This window comes from Salmo salar, chromosome ssa13 (genome assembly GCF_905237065.1).
Source record: "Salmo salar chromosome ssa13, Ssal_v3.1, whole genome shotgun sequence".
NCBI classification, from domain to species: Eukaryota; Metazoa; Chordata; class Actinopteri; order Salmoniformes; family Salmonidae; genus Salmo; species Salmo salar.
The window spans coordinates 16802629-16826209 of NC_059454.1; the positions used below are offsets into that span (position 1 = coordinate 16802629).

At 43.5% G+C, this 23581-nt stretch overlaps 1 protein-coding gene across 1 annotated transcript in view; it reads left to right on the forward strand.

Moving 5' to 3' along the window:
* Nucleotides 1–15551: 15551 nt before the first annotated feature.
* LOC106566530 (E3 ubiquitin-protein ligase TRIM39-like) overlaps nucleotides 15552–23581 on the forward strand; it is a 33745-nt gene continuing 25715 nt past the window's right edge. Inside the window, exons 1-2 of the mRNA XM_045692724.1 lie at nucleotides 15552–17057; nucleotides 17181–17276. Of these exons, the coding sequence (XP_045548680.1) occupies nucleotides 16656–17057; nucleotides 17181–17276 (498 nt within the window). The 5' untranslated portion in view covers nucleotides 15552–16655. The remainder of the gene's footprint in view (nucleotides 17058–17180; nucleotides 17277–23581) is intronic.

A 23581-nucleotide genomic window follows, 5' to 3' on the forward strand; every position in this document is an offset into this window, starting at 1 on the left:
ATAGGTGGAGTAGGAGAGAAAAGAGGTGGAGTATGAGAGAAAAGAGGTGGAGTAGGAGAGTGGGTGGATTGTTGTGTTTTAGTAATGTATATTTCACTGGGTTGCGTTCAGTTTGCTTGAATGTTTGCTAAGTATGCAGTTCTGTCCTTGAGCTGTTCTTGTCTATTAATGTTCTTTATTATTTCATGTGGACCCCAGGAAGAGTAGCTGTGGCTTTGCACAGCTAATGGGGATCCTAATAAAATAAAATAATACAAAATACTTTGCGGAACGGTTTGTACTGAACGACACGTTTTCCCAAAACATTCTTGTATATTCTTGAACAGACTGTAATGAACACAAGGGGAGACAGAGAGCTGGTTTCAAGGGCAGGATGCAGCAGGTGTTTATTGTAAAGGACCACAGGAGGAAGCAGGTAGCTGGGTCCAGGGGCAGGCAGAAAGTCATACACAAGGGTCCAAAAGGGCAACAGTACAGGCAGGGAACAGGCTAGTAATGTCATCCGGGAGATCAGGCAATAGGTTGATAACAGGAAATCCGATAGGCTAAAGTACAGGCAGGGAATAGGCAAAAGGCATCGTTAGTGAGGCAGACAAAAACTATCATACACGGGAAGAGTAGATCACGGGAAAAACAGAGCTCTGAAAGCCATGTGTCACAAAACAAACAATACCTTACTGTGATGGGGTGCGAAGAACTGAACTAAATAGTGTGTGATAATGACATACAGGTGTGTGAACAGGTGATTCAAATTCAGGTGATTAGGATCTGGAGAGTAAACTGCGTTCAGGGGATCTATGTGTTTGAGAGTGTGAGTTTGAAGCAGACGTTACACAGACTTTGAGATACGTTTGCTCCGTTCGGTGGGTGTGCCGGGGTGTGGCTTGAAGCAATGAGTGACGTATTTAAAAGGCAGCAGTGCATTTTCAACCCACAACCCAACCAATCCTCGTTTTTCAACTAGTCGTTCAGTACAGTAGCGTTTCCGTTCAATTCAACACTCTATTCTGTTTTTGTATACTGAACGCAGCCATGCATCTTCTTGCAGAGACTGCACATCCAGACTCTCTCAGTGCCAGGGTAAGTCTGAGAGGGTTATATAGTTTGACTTGCATGAAACTTGCATGAAACGTGCAAACATTGCTTTGTAAATGAACTATACTTTTGCTAGTCTCATCAAACATTGTGCTTTATATATTGAGTGAACGTAAACACCAGAGTCTGGTTACCATTATCACATGTTTAGACCAATCAAGTTGTAAAAACATCTCAAAGATGGTCAATGGAAACAGGATGCAGCTGAGCTCAATTTCGAATCTCATAGTAAAGGGTCTGAATACGTATGTAAATAAGGTATTTCTGTGTTTTATTTGTAATGCAAAATTCCCAAAACGTTTTTTTTGCTTTGTTATTATGGGGTATTGTTTTGATGAGGGAAAAAAACAACAATTTAATACATTTTAGTATAAGGCTGTAACATACTGTAACACAATGTGAAAAAAGTCAAGGGGTCTGAATACTTTCCGAATGCCCTGTATTTAGACATGTTTAGCATTGTTTCACTTTGTTTCAATTGTCTAACTGCAGCCATCATCTATGACTCAGGGCCTTCATGTCTCAGGCCCCGTCTCCAACGCCAGGACCCCTCAATGATATGACTGCCACCTACTGGTGGGATGAGTTTTTGGTGTTGAATGAAAATGGCTGAATTAATGTTAGCATAGTATTACAGCTTGTACGCTTTGTTGCATGGATCTTAATGCTTGTATTTCAATGACACTTTAGATATTCTGTATTTCCCCTGATTGTCTATGAAATTAAAATGTGGGTCAAAATGGAAATAAAAGTATTAATCAGAGTTTTTAATATAGGCTATGCTATCATTGTATTGTAAATCATGTGCAATTTGTTAGCTTAAAATTGATGTGTAATATGTTGATGCATTGGATAGCAGATGTAACATTAACAGAACTGCGGGAAAACAGTGCTCGTCAGACGGGGGCAAAGGACACTGTGTACCGTTCATACGTTCATTAGTTTAGACATAAAGTGCGTTTTCAGTCGTTTGGATGCTGTCCTCTCTGAGGTAAACAGAAAAAAAATCTTCCATGTCATGTGTCAGGCCCGGAAGTGATGACTATGGTGTTGGAGAGATGATGGGCCTGAGTGATGATGGGTCTGAGCGATGATGGGTATGAAAGATGTTGTGCCTGAGAGATAATGGGCCTGAGAGATGATTTGTCCGAAAGATGATTGATGGGTCTGAGAGATGATGGGTCTGAGAGATGATGGGTCTGAGAGATAATAAGCCTGAGAGATGATGGGCCTGCGAGATGATGGGCCTGCGAGATGATGGGCCTGAGAGATGATGGGTCTGAGAGATAATGAGCCTGAGAGACGATGGGTCTGAGAGACGATTGGTCTGAGAGACGATGGGTCTGAGAGACGATGTGTCTGAGAGATCATGGGTCTGAGAGATAATAAGCCTGAGAGATGATGCGTCTGAGAGATAATAAGCCTGAGAGATGATGGGCCTGAGAGATGATGGGTCTGAGAGATGATGGGTCTGAGAGATGATGGGTCTGAGAAATGATGGGCCTGAGAGATGATGGGTCTGAAAGATGATGGGTCAGAAAGATGATGGGCCTGACAGATGATGGGCCTGAGAGATGATTGGTCTGAAAGAAGTTCATTAAGAATTTACCTGTTTACTGGTGTGAATGGTTTAAGCTAAATTAGGGTAATTCCTTTTAGGATGCCTGTGCTCCTCATTCTAAGAGAGGTGGGCTATGTTGTTGCAGGGCACTACCAGATTATATTAAGTATGATGTTGCAGGGCACTACCAGATTACAATGCATTCAGAAAGTATTTAGACCCCTTGACTTTATCCAGATTTTGTTAGCCTTATTCTAAAATTGATTAAATAGTTTTTTTCCTCATCAATCAACACAATACCGCATAATGACAAAGCAAAAACAGGTTTTTAGAGATTTTTGCAAATGTATTACAAAAAAAACCGGAAATAACAAATGTACATAAATATTCAGACCCTTTACTCAGTACTCAGTACTTTGTTGAAGCACCTTTGGCAGTGATTACTGCCTCGAGTCTTCTTGGGCATGACTCTACAAGTTTAGCACACCTGTATTTGGGGAGTTTCTCCCACTCTTCTCTGCAGATCCTCTCAAGCTCTGTCAGGTTGGATGGAGAGCGTTGATGCACAGCTATTTTCAGGTGTCTCCAGAGATGTTCGATTGGGTTCAAGTCCAGGCTCTGGCTGGGACACACAAGGACATTCAGAGACTGGTCCCGAAGCCACTCCTGCGTTGTCTTGGCTGTGTGCTTAGTCATTGTGCTGTTGGAAGGGGAACCTTCACCCAGTCTGAGGTCCTGAGGGATCAAGGATCATCAAGGATCTCTCTGTACTTTTCTCTGTTCATCTTTCCCTCGATCCTGACTAGTCTCCTAGACCCTGACGCTAAAAAACATCCCCACAGCATGATGCTGCCAAGACCATGCCTCACTGTAGGGATGGTGCAGGTTTCCTCCAGACGTGACTCTTGACATTCAGGCCAAAGAGTTCAATCTTGGTTTCACCAGACCAGAGAATCTTGTTTCTAATGGTCTGAGAGTCTTTAGGTGTCTTTTGGCAAAATCCAAGTGGGCTGTCATGTGCCTTTACTGAGGAATTGCTTCTGTCTGGACACTCTATCATAAAGGCCTAATTGGTGGAGTGCTGCAGAGATGGTTGTCCTTCTAGAATGTTCTCCACAGAAGAAATCTGGGGCACTCTCAGAGTGACTATTGGGTTCTTGGTCACCTCCCTGACCAAGGCCCTTCTCACCCGATTGCTCAGTTTGGCCGAGTGTCCTACTCTAGGAAGAGTCTTGGTGGTTCCAAACTTCTGATGGAGGCCACTGTGTTCTTGGGGACCTTCAATGCTCCAGAATGTTTTTGGTACCCTTCCCCAGATCTGTGCCTCAACACAAACCTGTCTCTGAGCTCTACGGACAATTACTTTGACCTCATGGATTGGTTTTTGCTCTGACATGCACTGTCAACTGTGGGACCTTATATAGACAGGTGTGTGCCTTTCAAAATCATGTCCAATGAATTGAATTTACCACAGGTGGTGTCCAATCAAGTTGCAGAAACATCTCAAGGATGATCAATGGATGCACCTGAGCTCAATTTCGAGTCTCATAGCAAAGGGTCTGTAAATAAGGTCTTTTCATTTTTTATTAAAAAAAATCTGTTTTCGCTTTGGAAATTTTTTGGGGGAAAAAGTCAAGGTGTCTGAATACTTTCAGAAGGCACTGTATATTCAGATAGGAGGGGTTCGCTTTGTTGTTGCAGGGCACTACCAGATTATATTCAAATATGTTGTTGCAGGGCACTACCAGATTATATTCAGATATGTTTTTACAGAGCACTACCAGATTATATTCAGATATGTTGTTGCAGGGCACTACCAGATTATATTCAGATATGTTGTTGCAGAGCACTACCAGATTATATTCAGATATGTTGTTGCAGAGCACTACCAGATTATATTCAGATATGTTGTTGCAGGGCACAACCAGATTATATTCAGATATGTTGTTGCAGGGCACTACCAGATTATATTCAGATATGTTGTTACAGAGCACTACCAGATTATATTCAGATATGTTGTTGCAGGGCACTACCAGATTATATTCAGATATGTTGTTGCAGAGCACTACCAGATTATATTCAGATATGTTGTTGCAGAGCACTACCAGATTATATTCAGATATGTTGTTGCAGAGCACTACCAGATTATATTCAGATATGTTGTTGCAGAGCACTACCAGATTATATTCAGATATGTTGTTGCAGAGCACTACCAGATTATATTCATATATGTTGTTGCAGGGCACTACCAGGTTATATTCATATATGTTGTTGCAGGGCACTACCAGATTATATTCAGATAGGAGAGGTTCACTATATTGTTGCAGAGCACTACCAAATTATATTCAGATATGTTGTTGCAGGGCACTACCAGGTTATATTCAGATATGTTGTTGCAGAGCACTACCAGATTATATTCAGATATGTTGTTGCAGAGCACTACCAGGTTATATTCATATATGTTGTTGCAGGGCACTACCAGATTATATTCAGATAGGAGAGGTTCACTATATTGTTGCAGGGCACTACCATATTATTTTCAGCTATATTTTTGCAGAGCATTACCAGATTATATTCAGCTATGTTGTTGCAGAGCACTACCAGATTATATTCAGCTATGTTGTTGCAGAGCACTACCAGATTATATTCAGCTATGTTGTTGCAGAGCACTAACAGATTATATGGCCAACCACATTGCCTTTGCTGATAGCTACTTTATTGGGGGAAAATGTAGGTTCTATCAGAGACGGAAGAGGAAGCGAGACATCCCACTCCCACATTTTTTCAGTTCATATACAGTCAGTGAACTAAGCAGACCAGACCCAGCTGCTATCACATTGGTGCCTGTAAGTGGAAGCTGGTGGGAGGAGCTATAGGAGGATGGGCTCATTGTAATGGCTGGAATGGACGTTTGGAACGCAGTCAAACATGTCGTTTCCATTTTTGATGTGTTTTATACTGTTCCATGTATTATATTCCAGCTATTACAATGAGCCTGTCCTCTTCCAGCTCTTACCACCAGCCTCCACTGGTGCCTGTGAGAGAGCCAGCCCCCTAAGCAGACTGGAACATGACAAAGACTGTGGAACTATGACTGTGATATGTGGTTATCTAACCTAGCTAGGATGAATACACTAACTGTAACTCACTCTGAATAAGAGCCTCTGGTAAATTAATAAAATGTAATGCAAATGTAATACTATTGAGTAAGTTTATTGTTTTTCAAGATAACGGTATATATTTTTGTCAACTATTTTTATAATATTTTGCCATCTGGACATTTTGAAAATACTCAACTCTGGAACCAGTCACTTAAATACCACATGTTTTTGCACCTGCTCTACTGACACTGTCTCTGTCAACTGTTACTGCTCCACACCAACTCAATAGGCTACCGAGTCCTCTGTCTTAAAACACTACAGTATGACTGTAATAGATGCCTATAGCATGGCACTGAGGACAGAAAGGGGAGGAAGATGGATGAGAGACAGGGAGGAGAGAAAGAGAGAAGTAGATAGAGGGATGGGGGAGAGAAAGATAGATTAGAGAGAAAGAGGGATCCTGCCTGGTAATGCTATAGAAGAGGCTACTGAGTTTAGTTGGACAGAAAATGGTCCTGGAAGTTTCAGTGTAAGCCTACCCATTGCTGTTGCCGTTTTAAATTTTCCTGGCAACCTTCAGAACGAAAAACATTTTTTTTCCCTTTCCTCTCTTCCCGAGCTTATTCTTCCTTCCACAGCGATTAAGGAAGAGAGACTGGCACTGGTAAACCATGTTAAGATTATTCACAGTAACTTCAAGAGACTGGCTGAGTTCTCATGTTTGAATAGTAAGTAATCCTTAAGCAGACAGACTCACACGCACGGACACACACACACAAACACACACACACACACACACACACACACACACACACACACACACACACACACACACACACACACACACACACACACACACACACACACACACACACACACACACGTACATATTCATTTATGCCTTGGTTCAGTTTGATACAAGGATGATGTTAGAAACCATGAGAACCCCAGTGCTGATCTTATTATCATAAGGTAACTCATTCCAAGCATATGTGTAACTTTTTCTTCTTAAACGTACTCTGTGAAATGACTGAGGCAGCAACATGTCTGTCTCTGATTCATTATGTGGAAAAAAAGAACAAGCATCAAACAGCAAGGTTTTCTGAGAGTTGCATTATAGTGAGAAGATTAAAACAGCACCTGGACTGCTCTATATTCAGAGCACACACTGAATTGTTTTGCCCAAAGCATCACATTCCTCTTTATTTTTTTTACGGCCACTTCAATTAAACAAAAACCACTTTGCTGCTACAAATCAATCCATTATTTTTGCTTCTTTCTTTCATTCTCCCACCTTCCCTCCATCAGCTAATTTCAGATATGCAATCTCCTTTTAGCTCCTTCTGCTCTCTCATTGGCTGTGCTTCGGTGCTCCTTATTAAAATGTATATTTTCAAATCATTCTTCAAAGGGGAACTGTTAGCCCGGAGAACCAAACCAATGCTCCGTGTAACAGGAAATTAAAAGAAGGCTGAGTGAAACGAGATATCCCGTCTTTGTCGTTGCATTCTGCATTCGGCGCATCAGTGTGGTGACGCGAGGTGGCCATGTATCTCCCGGGTGACAAAACATGACAGAGATATCTTTGACTCCATCTCTAACAGTTTACTGAGGCCTGGATGTAATAAACACATAAGACTTTGATGTGTAGGTGTGTTGGAACGTCTTGTGTTGACAACAGCTGCCTTGGGTAAATTGCGAACATAGTGTAGGGGATGGTACTGTATCTCTTTGAAACCATTCACAATCACCATCCTTAGAGCGTATGTGCATCATAGAGTTGTTCACTGCTTGTTTCATTAACTGTTCAATTGCAAAACATTGACCCAGAGATGACAACAAGGCCATCCACTAAATCCTCAAGAAGTCAATATGATAACTGGTATGGGAAAAGAGGCTTCTGGCTGATGCAATAATACTTTGGTTGTTCTCTACATTTGTCCTATTTAACACATGTACAAGTGTGTATTATATGCATGAATTGGAAATGTGTTTTTTCATATCCCAGCAGCCCCTGAGACACCCTCAGAGAGTGCGGTCACACTGGCAACTCTGGAGCAATTAGTGTTAATGTGCCTTGCACAAGGCACATCAACAACAACAAAAATTCACCTTGTTGGCTGAGGGACTCAAACTAGTGACCTTTCAGTTACTGGCCCAAAGCTCTAACCGCTCAGCTACCTGCCAACCACAATGTGATTGGCCCAGGCTGCAATGTTTAATTAATCACTGACTTATCAAACCCAACGCAGGCTCTTTAACCTGCACATCAAAAATCTCCTATTTGATCAAACCAATAATTGACAATGGGTGATAACCCCGCACATTGTCTCCTACCGGCCATATCCCTGCTCACTAACTAACCCAGACCTTCTTATAAAGGGGGATAGAGAGAATGAAAGAGGGATGGAGAGAGAGAGCAGTCCTCTCCTCTGTCAATACCTTTCTATCATTAAAGTGCAGGACGCAGCAACAAGACTCAGGGCTAGGCCCCTTTTTTCTCAATTTCTGCCTGAATGACATGCCCAAAGTAAACTGCATGTTGCTCAGGCCATGAAGCCAGGATATGCATATAATTGGTACCATTGGAAAGGAAACACTTTGAAGTTTGTAGAAATGTTAAAACAATGTAGGAGAATATAACATAAAATATGGTAGGAGAATATCCAAAGAAAAACCAAACAGATATTTTTCTTTTGGAGAGACCAAGGTCAAATTGAAAATTAACTCCCTGAATACAATTCCTATGGCTTCCACGGGGTGTCAGCAGTCTATGTTCAAGGTTTCAGGCTTGTAACTTCAAAAACGAATAAGAAATATCAGTTTTAGTACAAGGACACAGTCTTGGAAATTTGTGTTTGCGCGTGCCATGAAGACAGGACGCACCTGCTAAAATCGGTTGAACATACTTTTTTCCATAAGAAATATTACAGTTTGGTTACATTTTAGGGTATCCGAGGAATAAATAGAAACGTATTTTGACCTGTTGAAACAAAGTTTAGTGGTAGATTTTTGGATTCCTTTCTCTGCATGTTGAATGAGTGGATTACTTAAATCGATGGCGCCAACTAAACTGACTTTTGGGTATAAAGAAGGATTTTATCTAACAAAATGACACTGCATGTTATACCTGGGACCCTTTGGATGACAAATCAGATGACGATTTTCAAAAAGTAAGTGAATATTTAATCGCTATTTGTGAATTTATGAAACCTGTGTAATGGCTGTCGTCGGAAGAAGACCAAGGTGCAGCGGAGTTAGTGTTCATCTTGATATTTAATACAAACAAAGAGAACACTATACAAAAAAACAAGAAAACTGACAGCCAAACAGTCCTGTCAGGTGAAAAACACTAACAGAAACAATTACCCACAAAACCCAAAGGAAAAACATGCTCCTTATGTGTGATTCCCAATCAGCAACAACGAGCTTCAGCTGTGCCTGATTGGGAGCCACACACGGCCCAAAACAAAGAAATACAAAACATAGAGAAATGAACATAGAACGCCCATCCAATGTAACACCCTGGCCTAACCAAAATAAAGAACAAAAAACCCCTCTCTATGGCCAGGGCGTTACAGTACCCCCCCCCCCAAGGTGCGGACTCCGGCCGCAAAACCTGACACTGAAGGGGAGGGTCCGGGTGGGCCTTCTTACGGCGGCGGCTCAGGTGCGGGACGTGGCCTCTGCCCCACCCTTGGCGTCGCCCTCTTAGGTGGCGCACCTGGCCACGCCGAAGGTCTGGTGGGCGACCCTGACTTCGCCCGGCTGGCGGGCGACCCTTGTTGCGCCCAGCTGGCGGACGATCCTGGCTGCACCCAGCTGGCGGGCGGCGATGGCTGCGCCCGGCTGGCGGGCCACTCTGGCAGCTCCGAACAGGCGGGCCACTCTGGCAGCTCCGAACAGGCGGGCCACTCTGGCAGCTCCGAACAGGCGGGCCACTCTGGCAGCTCGGGACAGGCGGGCCACTCTGGCAGCTCCGGACAGGTGGGCCACTCTGGCAGCTCCGGACAGGCGGGCCACTCTGGCAGCTCCGGACAGGCGGGCCACTCTGTCAGCTCCTGACTGGCGGGCGGCTCTGGCAACTCCTGACTGGCGAGACCCACTGGAGGCCTAGTCCTGGGAGGTGGCACAGGACGGACCAGGATGGGGAGACCCACTGGAGACCTGGTCCGTGGAGCAGGCACAGGACTGACCAGGATGGGGAGACCCCCTGGAGGCCTAGTCCTGGGAGGTGGCACAGGACGGACCAGGATGGGGAGACCCACTGGAGGCCTGGTCCGAGGAGGAGGCACAGGCTTAACCAGGATGGGGAGACCCACTGGAGGCCTAGTCCTGGGAGGTGGCACAGGACGGACTAGGCTGGAGAGATCCACTGGAGGCCTGGTCCGAGGAGGAGGCACAGGATAAACCGGGCTGTGGGGGAGCACTGGAGTTCTAGCCTTTACGTTCTTTACCCATACTCCAGGCTGACTGCCCACTTCGGCCCGGCACGGGCGAAGAACAGGCATTGGGCGAACTGGACCCTCCCAGCGCCCTGGGGACCCAGTGCGCAACGCCGGCGCAGGATAACCTGGACCGAGGAGGCGCACTGGAGACCAGACGCGCTGAGCTGGCACAACCCGTCCTGGCTCGATGCCTGCTCTCGCATGGCACTTGCGGGGGGCTGGCATGTAGCGCTCCGGGCTATCAACGCGTACTGGGGACACCGTGCGCTTTACCGCATAACACGGTGCCTGACCAGTACTGCGCTGCCTCCTGTAAGCACGGGGAGTTGGCCCAGAATTAAATCCTGGCTCTGCCACACTCCCCGTGTGCCCCCCCAACATTTTTGGGGGGGCTGCCTATCGTGCCTGTTGCGCTCTCTCTCCTCATACCATCGCCTCTCCGCTCTCGCCGCTTCGATCTCCCACTGCGGGAGGCGATAATCCCCAGCCTGAGTCCATGGTCCCTCTCCGTCCAGGATTTGTTCCCACGTCCATGAGTCCATCATGCTGCTCTCCTGGTGCTGCTCCTTCCTCCGCTGCTTGGTCCTTTTGTGGTGGGTAATTCTGTAACGGCTGTCGTCGGAAGAAGACCAAGGTGCAGCGGAGTTAGTGTTCATCTTGATATTTAATACAAACAAAGAGAATACTATACAAAAAAAAAAAAAACTGACAGCCAAACAGTCCTGTCAGGTGCAAAACACTAACAGAAACAATTACCCACAAAACCCAAAGGAAAAACATGCTCCTTATGTGTGACTCCCAATCAGCAACAACGAGCTTCAGCTGTGCCTGATTGGGAGCCACACACGGCCCAAAACAAAGAAATACAAAACATAGAGAAATGAACATAGAACGCCCATCCAATGTAACACCCTGGCCTAACCAAAATAAAGAAAAACCCCTCTCTATGGCCAGGGCGTTACAACCTGTGCCAGTGGAAAAATGTTTTGATGTAGGGCACCGTCCTCAAACAATCGCATGGCATGATTTCGCTGTAATAGCGACTGTAAATCGGACATTGCAGTTAGATAAACAAGAATTTAAGATTTCAACCGATATAAGATACTTATATGTACCTAAATGTTTAATATCCATAATTTTTATGATTATTTATTTGAATTGCGCGCCCTCTAGTTTCACCGGAAGTTGTCACGCTAGCGGGACGCCGAGGCCGAGAAGGTTAAATCAAATCAAATGTAATTTAATTTTGTTGGTCACATACACGTGTTTAGCAGATGTTATTGTGGGTGTAGTGAAATGCCTTTGCTTCTAGTTCCAACAGTGCAGCAATATACAGTTGAATTCGGAAGTTTACAGTGCCTTGCGAAAGTATTCGGCCCCCTTGAACTTTTCGACCTTTTGCCACATTTCAGGCTTCAAACATAAAGATATAAAACTGTAATTTTTTGTGAAGAATCAACAACAAGTGGGACACAATTATCAAGTGGAACGAAATTTATTGGATATTTCAAACTTTTTTAACAAATAAAAAACTGAAAAATTGGCTGTGCAAAATTATTCAGCCCCCTTAAGTTAATACTTTATAGCGCCACCTTTTGCTGCGATTACAGCTGTAAGTCGCTTGGGGTATGTCTCTATCAGTTTTGCACATCGAGAGACTGAAATTTTTGCCCATTCCTCCTTGCAAAACAGCTCGAGCTCAGTGAGGTTGGATGGAGAGCGTTTGTGAACAGCAGTTTTCAGTTCTTTCCACAGATTCTTGATTGGATTCAGGTCTGGACTTTGACTTGGCCATTCTAACACCTGGATATGTTTATTTGTGAACCATTCCATTGTAGATTTTGCTTTATGTTTTGGATCATTGTCTTGTTGGAAGACAAATCTCCGTCCCAGTCTCAGGTCTTTTGCAGACTCCATCAAGTTTTCTTCCAGAATGGTCCTGTATTTGGCTCCATCCATCTTCCCATCAATTTTAACCATCTTCCCTGCCCCTGCTGAAGAAAAGCAGGCCCAAACCATGATGCTGCCACCACCATGTTTGACAGTGGGGATGGTGTGTTCAGGGTGATGAGCTGTGTTGCTTTTACACCAAACATAACGTTTTGCATTGTTGCCAAAAAGTTCGATTTTGGTTTCATCTGACCAGAGCACCTTCTTCCACATGTTTGGTGTGTCTCCCAGGTGGCTAGTGGCAAACTTTAAACGACACTTTTTATGGATATCTTTAAGAAATGGCTTTCTTCTTGCCACTCTTCCATAAAGGCCGGATTTGTGCAGTATACGACTGATTGTTGTCCTATGGACAGAGTCTCCCACCTCAGCTGTAGATCTCTGCAGTTCATCCAGAGTGATCATGGGCCTCTTGGCTGCATCTCTGATCAGTCTTCTCCTTGTATGAGCTGAAAGTTTAGAGGGAGATTTGCAGTGGTCTGATACTCCTTCCATTTCAATATTATCGCTTGCACAGTGCTCCTTGGGATGTTTAAAGCTTGGGAAATCTTTTTGTATCCAAATCCGGCTTTAAACTTCTCCACAACAGTATCTCGGACCTGCCTGGTGTGTTCCTTGTTCTTCATGATGCTCTCTGCGCTTTAAACGGACCTCTGAGACTATCACAGAGCATGTGCATTTATACGGAGACTTGATTACACACAGGTGGATTCTATTTATCATCATTAGTCATTTAGGTCAACATTGGATCATTCAGAGATCCTCACTGAACTTCTGGAGAGAATTTGCTGCACTGAAAGTAAAGGGGCTGAATAATTTTTCACGCCCAATTTTTCAGTTTTTTATTTCTTAAAAAAGTTTTAAATATCCAATAAATTTCGTTCCACTTCATGATTGTGTCCCACTTGTTGTTGATTCTTCACAAAAAAATACAGTTTTATATCTTTATGTTTGAAGCCTGAAATGTGGCAAAAGGTCGAAAAGTTCAAAGGGGCCGAATACTTTCGCAAGGCACTGTACATACACTTTAGCCAAATACATTTAAACTCAGTTTTTCACAATTCCTGACATTTAATCCAAGTAAAAATTTCCTGTCTTAGGTTAGTTAGAATCACCACTTTAATTTAAGAATGTGAAATGTCAGAACAATCGTAGCGAGAATGATTTATTTCAGCTTTTATTTCTTTCATCACATTCCCAGTGTGTCAGAAGTTTACATACACTCAATTAGTATTTGGTAGCATTGCCTTTAAATTGTTTAACTTGGGTCAAACGTTTTGGGTAGCCTTCCACAAGCTTCCCACAATAAGTTGGGTGAATTTTGGCCCATTCCTCCTGACAGAGCTGGTGTAACTGAGTCAGGTTTGTAGGCCTCCTTGCTCGCACACGCTTTTTCAGTTCTGCCCACAAATTTTGAATAGGATGGGGGTCAGGGCTTTGTGATGGTCACTCCAATACCTTGACTTTGTTGTCCTTAAGCTATTTTGCCACAACTTTGGAAGTATGCTTGGGGTCATTGTTCATTTGGAAGACCCATTTGTGACCAAGCTTTAACTCCCTGACTGATGTCTTGAGGTTGCTTCAATATATCCACATAATGTTCCATCCTCATGATGCCATCTATTTTGTGAAGTGCACCAGTCCCTCCTGCAGCAAAGCACCCCCACAACATGATGCTGCCACCCCCGTGCGTCACGGTTGGAATGGTATTCTTCGGCTTGCAAGCGTCCCCCTTTTTCCTCCAAACATAACGATAGTCATAATGGCCACACAGTTCTATTTTACAATCTTTGTCCCCATGTGCAGTTGCCAACCGTAGTCTGGCTTTTTTATGGCGGATTTGGAGCAGTGTCTTCTTCCTTGCTGAGTGGCCTTTCAGGTTATGTCGATATAGGACTCGTTTTACTGTGGATATAGATACTTTTGTGCCTGTTTCCTCCAGCATCTTCACAAGGTCCTTTGCTGTTGTTCTGTGATTGATTTGCACTTTTCGCAACAAAGAAAGTTAATCTCTAGGAGACAGAAAGCGTCTACTTCCTGAGCGTTATGACGGCTGCGTGGTCCCATGGTGTTTTTACTTGCGTACTATTGTTTGTACTGATGAACGTGGTACTTTCAGGCATTTGGAAATTGCTCCCAATGATGAACCAGACTTGTGGAGGTCAACAATTTTTTTTCTAAGGTCTTGGCTGATTTCTTTTGATTTTCCCATGATTTCCAGCAAAGAGGCACTGCGTTTGAAGGTAGGCCTTGAAATACATCCACACGTACATCTCCAATTGACTCAAATTATGTCAATTAGCCTATCAGAAGCTTCTAAAGCCATGACATAATTTTCTGGAATTTTTCAAGCTGTTTCAAGGCACAGTCAACTTAGTGTATGTAAACTTCTGACCCACTGGAATTGTGATATAGTGAATTATAAGTGAAATAATATGTCTGTAAACAATTGTTGGAAAAATTACTTGTGTCATGCACAAAGTAGATATCCTAACCGACTTGCCAAAACTATAGTTTGTTAACAAGAAATTTGTGGAGTGGTTGAAAAACTAGTTTTAATGACTCCAACCTAAGTGTATGTAAACTACCAACTTCAACTGTAAGTAATTTCAAAACATTTCACAACAAAACCTAACAATAATACCTCACAAGCTTTTACAGATTCTTAATCGAGAGCATCCTGTCGGGCTTTATCACCGCCTGGTACGGCAACTGCACCGCCCTCAAACGCAAGGCTCTCCAGAGGGTAGTGAGGTCTGCACAACGCATCACCGGGGGCAAACAACCTGCCCTCCATGACACCTACAGCACCCGATGTCATAAGAAGGCCAAAAAGATCATCAAGGACAACAACCACCCGAGCCACTGCCTGTTCACCCCACTATCATCCAGAACGCGAGGTCAGTACAGGTGCATCAAAGCTGGGACAGAGAGACTGAAAAACAGCTTTTATCTCTAGGCCATCAGACTGTTAAACAGCCATCACTAACATAGAGAGGCTGCAACCAACATTCAGACTCAAATCTCTGGCCACTTTAATAAATTGACTTATAAAGGTATCACTAGTCACTTTAAATAACGCCACTTTAATAATGTTTACATATCCTACATTACTCATCTCATATGTGTATACTGTTCTGTACCATCTACTACATCTTGCCAATGCCGCTCGGCCATCGCTCATCCATATACTTATATGTACATATTCTTATTCATCCCTTTACATTTGTGTGTATAAGGTGTTGTTGTGAAATTGTTAGATTACTTGTTAGATATTACTGCATTGTCGGAACTAGAAGCACAAGCATTTCGCTACCCTCACATTAACATCTGCTAATCATGTGTATGTGACCAATAAAATCTGATTTGATTTTGATTTGATTGATACACACAAATCTAAGTAAAGGAATGGAATTAAGAATATATAAATATATGGATGAGCAATGTCAGAGCGAACGCTGTGGGAGAAAGGCAAGACTGCCAAATGCCTGCCTGATGCCCGTCCAAATTTACCCACAATCCTCAGCGTCCGTTCCCTCTCCTTTGCTCCCAGAATGCAAAGCCTCTTAGATGCTGGGACCCCACCACAGTTTGGCTGGGACAAAAGAATTGTGTGAAATACCCGGCGGGCCTGTGCTTTATGGCTGGCAGCTTTACATATAAAACAGGCAGGCCTATCTGTCTCCTCGCAGGCTGCGGCCACAAAGTCCGAATCCCAGCTTTGAGCACTCTGAGGATCCTCACTCTGGAGTTCTGAGGAGAGACAGATTAACACCACCAAACACTGCTCCTATCCTCTTGCCTGGCTGACGGAGGGATTGGTGAGGGAGGGGGGGAAAGCTGGATGATAGTGTTACAGAGGAAAGTTTATACTTGTGAATGTCTCTGACTAACTTTCACATGTTCTGTAGCAGAATACCTGTCCCTTGTTTGGGGAGTTGGTTTGTTGGGGTGGAGTCACCATCTTGCTCTTGGCAGACTGCTGCTGAAGTTGACTGCTTTGCACTTCCATACAGTTGCTGTCCATGGTGCTGAATTGACCAGAGACATAGATATTCAGAATTCAGCTAACAGTCAAGTCAGATGAGGAGAAACCTTAGATCAGTTTATTTGGTAAATTTCATACACCTGGCATTTTGAAGCAATAAAATCCAGTTATATTTAAGTAAAGACTGACATCTAGTGGAAGTGTCCTGCACAGACTGAAACTGATATAAAAGACAACTTCCACCCTACTCCTGCTCAGCAGGAAGGAGCAAAGCTCACAACAGAACAGCGCTGTAACATTCAGCAATTAAATATTCAGTGAACTGTCTTATAGAAGGACCAATAAACTTTGTAAACAACCAAGAATCAAAACAACAATTGAAGGCTAAGGAACACCGTCATCCAAATATAGATTTAGACTTTTTAAAAGTAAACCTTCGTCAAAAGACTTGAAAGTAAAGTGAAAGTAAACCTTCTGTTCCAAAGCCATAACAGAAAGATAAGCCGTGAGACATGGCCTCTAAAACTTCCCTCTCCGAGGTTGATTTCTCCTGTTCTGTGTGTCGTAACATCTTCAAGGATCCTGTGGTCGTGTTGTGTAGCCACAGCTTCTGTAAAGCCTGTCTGGAGGAATACTGGAAACAGAAGACATCTTGGGAATGTCCAGTCTGCAGAAAGAAATCAATGGAATTCCCCCCCTGTAACCTGGTTTTAAAGAACCTGTGTGAGTCCTACTTACAGGATAGAAGCCAGAGAGCTTCAGCAGGGGCTGAGGTGCTCTGCAGTCTGCACAGTGAGAATCTCAAGCTCTTCTGTCTGGAGGATAAACAGCCCATCTGTTTTGTGTGTCAAACTTCAAAAAAGCATAAAAGCCATGACTGCTGCCCAATAGATGAAGCTGTACTGGATCATAAGGTAGGATATGTATTTAACACTACTTGACTTACAGCATGTACATATAGTCACGTAAATAAAGATCTGTGTGCCAATCCACTCCTCTTACACACAGCATCTCTTTATAATGTTGTTTCTTTCCAGGTGGAACTCAAAACTGCACTGGAGCCCTTACAGGAGAAACTGAAGGTCTTTAGAGAAGTTAAACTGACATGTGATCAAACAGCCAACCACATCAAGGTAAGAATACAGAGTGAAGCTGAGATACAATGATACTGTAAATATTTATCATTACCATGTGGAATTATGGATATTGATGATATCTTTGACATTCCTCTCTACTGTCTCCAGAGCCAGGCCCAGCACACAGAGAGGCTGATTAAGATGGGGTTTAAGAAGTTTCATCAGTTTCTACATGAGGAAGAAAGAGCCAGGATAGCTGCACTGAAGGAGGAAGATGAGCAGAAGAGGTAGCCCGTTTGGTTCAGTATTGTGTGCGGGGTTAGGGTTACCCTGTGTGGGTGTATTGTCTGATCCCCAGGCCCCAGTATTGTCTGATCCCCAGGCCCCAGTATTGTCTGATCCCCAGGCCCCAGTATTGTCTGATCCCCAGGCCCCAGTATTGTCTGATCCCCAGCAGCAGGGGCCAGGAAATGGACTAGCACATGGGAAACCAGGTCCCCTTCCTTGTATGGGCAGAACACCACCTTACAATCATAATGATGTTTCATTTGCAGTTTAGCCATTGTAGACTGCTGGTCCGCCTCCTTGGGGGCCTATGTGAATCGTGTGGTCAGGTCTTGTGCATAAGCAGCGGGTGTGGTGGGGGCTGTTGGTGTAAGAGAGGAGTTACAGTTAAACAGGACATCCACTGGCAGACAAGGCTCTCTGCCATGAGCTTGAAAGTAAGGGTTGAAGCCTGCACTAGATTGCACACTTGAATTGTAGTCCAGCTCCACCTGTATATTTGTAGTGGCTGGGTGTATTGATACACCATCCAAAGTGTCATTAACTTCACCATACTCAAAGAGATATTCAATGTCTGCTTCTTTTTTTTTTTTACCCATCTACCAATATGTACCCTTCTTTGCCAGGCAATGGAAAACCTCCCTGGTCTTCGTGGTTGAATCTGTGTTTGAAATTCACTGCTGGACTGTGTGGCCTTACAGATAATTGTATGTGTGGAGTACAGAGATGAGGTAGTCATACAAAAATATATTTTTTAATACTATTATTGCTCACAGAGTGAGTCAATACAACTTTTCATGTGGCTTGTTCAGCAAATGTTTACTCCTGAACCTTTTTAGGCTTGCCATAACAAAAGGGTTGAAAACTTGTTGACTCAAGAAAAAAAAAAAAAATTACATTTTGAAAAACACAATTTCACTTTGACATTATGGAGTATTTTGTGTTCAACAGTGACTCTTTTTTCCAATTTAATAAATTTTAAATTCAGGCTGTACCACAACAAAATCTGGAAAAAGTCAAGGGGTGTGAATACTTTCTGAAGGCACTGTATACTGTACACACAGACAATTCCGGGCTCTTGTTTTAGGAGTTGGTTTGTTGGGGTGGAGACACCATCTTGCTCTTTACAGACTGAATGTAAAAACTAGTCCAATGTACAGTACCAGTCAACAGTTTGGACACACATACTCATTCCAGGGTTTGTGGGCTATACTCGGCCTTGTCTCAGGATGGTAAGTTGGTGGTTGAAGTTATCCCTCTAGTGGTGTGGGGGCTGTGCTTTGGCAAAGTGGGTGGGGTTATATCCTGCCTGTTTGGCCCTGTCTGGGGGTATCGTCGGATGGCGCCACAGTGTCTCCTGACCCCTCCTGTCTCAGCCTCCAGTATTTATGCTGCAGTAGTTTATGTGTCGGGGGGCTAGGGTCAGTCTGTTATATCTGGAGTATTTCTCCTGTCTTATCCGGTGTCCTGTTTGAATTTAAGTATACTCTCTCTAATTCTCTCTTTCTTTCTCTCTCTCTCTCTCTCTTGGAGGACCTGAGCCCTAGGATCATGCCTCAGGACTACCTGGCATGATGACTCCTTGCTGTCCCCAGTCCACCTGGCCATGCTGCTGCTCCAGTTTCAACTGTTCTGCCTGCGGCTATGGAACCCTGACCTGTTCACTGTGAATACTATTATTTGACCATGCTGGTCATTTATGAACATTTGAACATCTTGGCCATGTTCTGTTATAATCTCCACCCGGCACAGCTAGAAGAGGACTGGCCACTCCGCATAGCCTGGTTCCTCTCTAGGTTTCTTCCTAGGTTTTGGCCTTTCTAGGGAGTTTTTCCTAGCCACCGTGCTTCTACACCTGCATTGCTTGCTGTTTGGGGTTTTAGGCTGGGTTTCTGTACAGCACTTTGATATATCAGCTGATGTATGAAGGGCTATATAAATAAATTTGATTTGATTTATTTATTTATTTTCTACATTTTATAATAATAGTGAAGACATCAACACTATGAAATAACACATATGGAATCATGAAGTAAACAAAAAAGTGTTAAACAAATCAACACGTTGGCTCAAACGCAATAAGAGGGAAAGAAATTCCACAAATTAACTTACAACAAGGCACACCTGTTAATTGAAATGCAAAAAGGGTGACTACCTCATGAAGCTGGTTGAAAGAATGCCAAGAGTGTGAAAAGCTGTCATCAAGGCAAATGGTGGCTACTTTGAAGAATATGACATATCAAATATATTTCCATATGTGTTATTTCATAGTTTTGATGTAGTAAATAGTAAAAATACAGAAAAACACTAGAATTAGTATTTGTGTCCAAACTTTTTATTGGTACTATAGAATTTTCTGCTGCTGAAGTTGACTGGTTTACAATTCTGTATAGTTGATATTATTGCACTGTTGGAGCAAGGAACACAAGAATTTCGCTACACCTGCAATAAAATCTGCTAAATATGTGTATGTCAATAATAAGATTTTTTTGTTGTTGCTGTCCATGGTGCTGAATTGACCAGAGCCATAAATTGGAAGATATCTGCTTACTGTCCTCTGTCAACTCCAGTTCAGTTTCATAAACCTAGCATTTAGACACATTCAAGGTTGACTTTGGGCATGACAAATGGTCCAACTCTGCCTTTTTCTCAATTTCCGAACAGAAATGGGTTGTGGCTTTGGTGGTTCATTGATGTATCATTCTGGTCATGTGCGCTGTGACTGACGTAGCTAGTTCGTTAGCTAAGCTAGTCACAATAGCTAGTCAGTAACTCCTCCAGTCTGTGTTGACGTCAATTCAAAGGATTTGTAGAGATCGGTAAGAAATGGCACTTCAGTAGTCAAATATCTTATTCATCAATTTCTCATAGTTTTTAAGCGTTAAATTACCTGGTATGATGGTACATTGATCCGTTATACAGTTTAAAATCCAGTTATATTTAACTAAATACTGACATCTAGTGTAGTGTCCTGGAAATTAGCAGAGAGCTCCACCCCACTTCACAGTGACTATACGTACATACCCCAACCAGAAGCCATGGGTTACAGGCAAGATTCGCACTGAGATAAACGGTAGAGCTGCTGCTTTCAAGGTGTGGGACTCTAATCCGGAAGCTTATAAGAAATCCTTCTATGCCCTCCGACGAGCCATCAAACAGGCAAAGTGCCTATACAGGGCTAAGATTGAATCGTACAACACCTGCTCTGAAGCTCGTCTTATGTGGCAGGGCTTGCAAACTATTACAGACTACAAAGGGAAGCACAGCCGCGAGCTGCCCAGTTACATGAGCCTACCAGACGAGCTAAATCACTTCTATGCTCACTTCGAGGCAAGCAACACTGAGGCATGCATGAGAGCATCAGCTGTTCCGGATGACTGTGTGATCACGCTCTCCGTAGCCGACGTGAGTAAGACCTTTAAACAAGTCAACATTCTCAAGGCCGCAGGGCCAGACGGATGACCAGGCCATGTGCTCCGGGCATGTGCTGACCAACTGGAAGGTGTTTTCACTGACATTTTCAACATGTCCCTGATTGAGTCTGTAATACTAACATGTTTCAAGCAGACCACCATAGTCTCTGTGCCCAAGAACACTAAGGCAACCTGCCTAAAAGACTACAGACCCGTAGCACTCACGTCCGTTGCCATGAAGTGCTTTGAAAGGATTGTAATAGCTCACATTAACACCATTATCCCAGAAACCCTAGACCCACTCTAATTTGCATATAGCCCAAACAGATCCACAGATGATGCAATCTCTATTGCACTCCACACTGCCCTTTCCCACCTGGATAGAAGGAACACCTATGGGAGAATGCTACTCATTGACTACAGCTTAGCGTTCAACACCATAGTACCCTCAAAGCTCATCACTAAGCTAAGGATCCTGGGACTAAACACATCCATCTGCAACTGGATCCTGGTATTCCTGAAAGGCCGCCCCCAGGTGGTGAGGGTAGGTAGCAACACATCCTCCACGCTGATCCTCAACACCGGAGCCCCTCAGGGGTGCGTGCTCAGTCCCCTCCTATACTCCCTGTTTACCCACGACTGCGTGACCAGGCACAACTCCAACACCATCATTAAGTTTGCAGATGACACAACAGTGGTAGGCCTGATCACGGACAACGACGAGACAGACTATAGGGAGGCGGTCAGAGACCTGGCCGGGTGGTGCCAGAATAATAACCTATCCCTCAACATAATCAAGACAAAGGAGATGATTGTGGACTACAGGAAAAGGAGGACCAAGCATGCCCCCATTCTCATCGACGGGCCTGTAGTAGAGCAGGTTGAGAGCTTCAAGATCCTTGGTGTCCACATCACCAACAAACTAGAATGGTCCAAACACACCAAGACAGTCGTGAAGGGGGCACGACAAAACCTATTCCCCCTCAGGAAACTAAAAAGATTTGGCATGGGTCCTCAGATCCTCAAAAGGTTCTACAGCTGCAACATCGAGAGCATCCTGACTGGTTGAATCACTGCCTGGTACGGCAACTGCTCGGCCTCCAACCGCAAGGCACTACAGAGGGTAGTGCGTACGGCCCAATACATCACTAGGGCTAAGCTGCCTGCCATCCAGGACCTCTACACCAGGCGGTGTCAGAGGAAGGCCCTAAAAATGGTCAAAGACCCCACCCACCCCAGTCGTTGAATGTTCTCTCTACTACCGCATGGCAAGCGGTACCGGAGTGCCAAGTCTAGGACCAAAAGGCTTCTCAACAGTTTTTCTTCTCAACTCCTGAATAAATAATCAAATGGCTACCCAGACTATTTGCATTGCAACCCCTCTTTTACTCTGCTGCTACTCTCTGTTTATCATATATGCATAGTCACTTTTATTTTTTATATATTTTTTATTTCACCTTTATTTTACCAGGTAGGCCAGTAGAGAACAAGTTCTCATTTACAACTGTGACCTGGCCAAGATAAAGCAAAGCAGTGTGACAAAAACAACAACACAGAGTTACACACAAACAAACGTACAGTCAATAACACTTTAACTATACATTCATGTACATACTACCTCAATTAGCCCGACTAACAAATGCCCCCACACATCGGCTACCCGGACTATCTGCATTGTGTCCCACCACCTGCCAACCCCTCTTTTACGCTACTGCTACTCTCTGTTTATAATATCTCCATAGTCCCTTTAACCATATCTACATGTACATACTACCTCAATCAGCCTGACTAACCGGTGTCTGTATGTAGCCTCGCTACTGTTATAAACTCGCTACTGTATATAGCCTCACTACTGTTATTGTTGTATTTACTGTGTATTTATTTCTTTACTTATCTATTGTTCACCTAATACATATTTTTTACTTAAAAATCGCACTGTTGGTTAGGGCCTGTATGTAAGCATTTCACTGTAAGGTCTACACCTGTTGTATTCGGCACACGTGACAAATAAACTTTGATTTGATTTAGTATATGTAAAGACAAGATTAAGTCAAGAAGTCTGATGGGTGACAATATTAGCCTATCACTTGTGAATGATGCCCAGCGTAAGGCAAGAAACAGCACATACTTTTTTTTTACTTTTCCAAATCGTAGTCAACCACTTCATGTAGTCTAGACTATATGTAGCCTGTATGTTTTGATAAGGTTTGTATCACAACTAAAGTGGCCAAATAACTTCTTAAAATTAAGCACATCCATCCGCTTTAAAACGGGTGTAGAGCTTAACTGGCATATCCTGAGCGAGTGAGTTTCAAGTTTGGGGAAGATGCACCTTTACAATAAAAGCATTACATGCATAATCGCATTTGCAGTCACTTTTGATGACGGGTGTTTTCCCCCTAATGGAACATGTGCCTACTGCCTTGTGTGCATTGCTGCGCTTATAATGTGAAGAAATAGCCTAATAGTTGACATTTTAACCTTCTTGTCAACATTTTAACCTTCTCATCTGTTGCGTCAGCCTCATTGATGCTAGTGGTTATATTAATTTGGGATCTATTGCACCACACAACTGTCCCAGCCTGTGTTTGGAATATGTATTTATCACACAGAATAGAATAGGTCAACTTTTGTAATATGGGGGATTGTAGATTGTCATGTCCT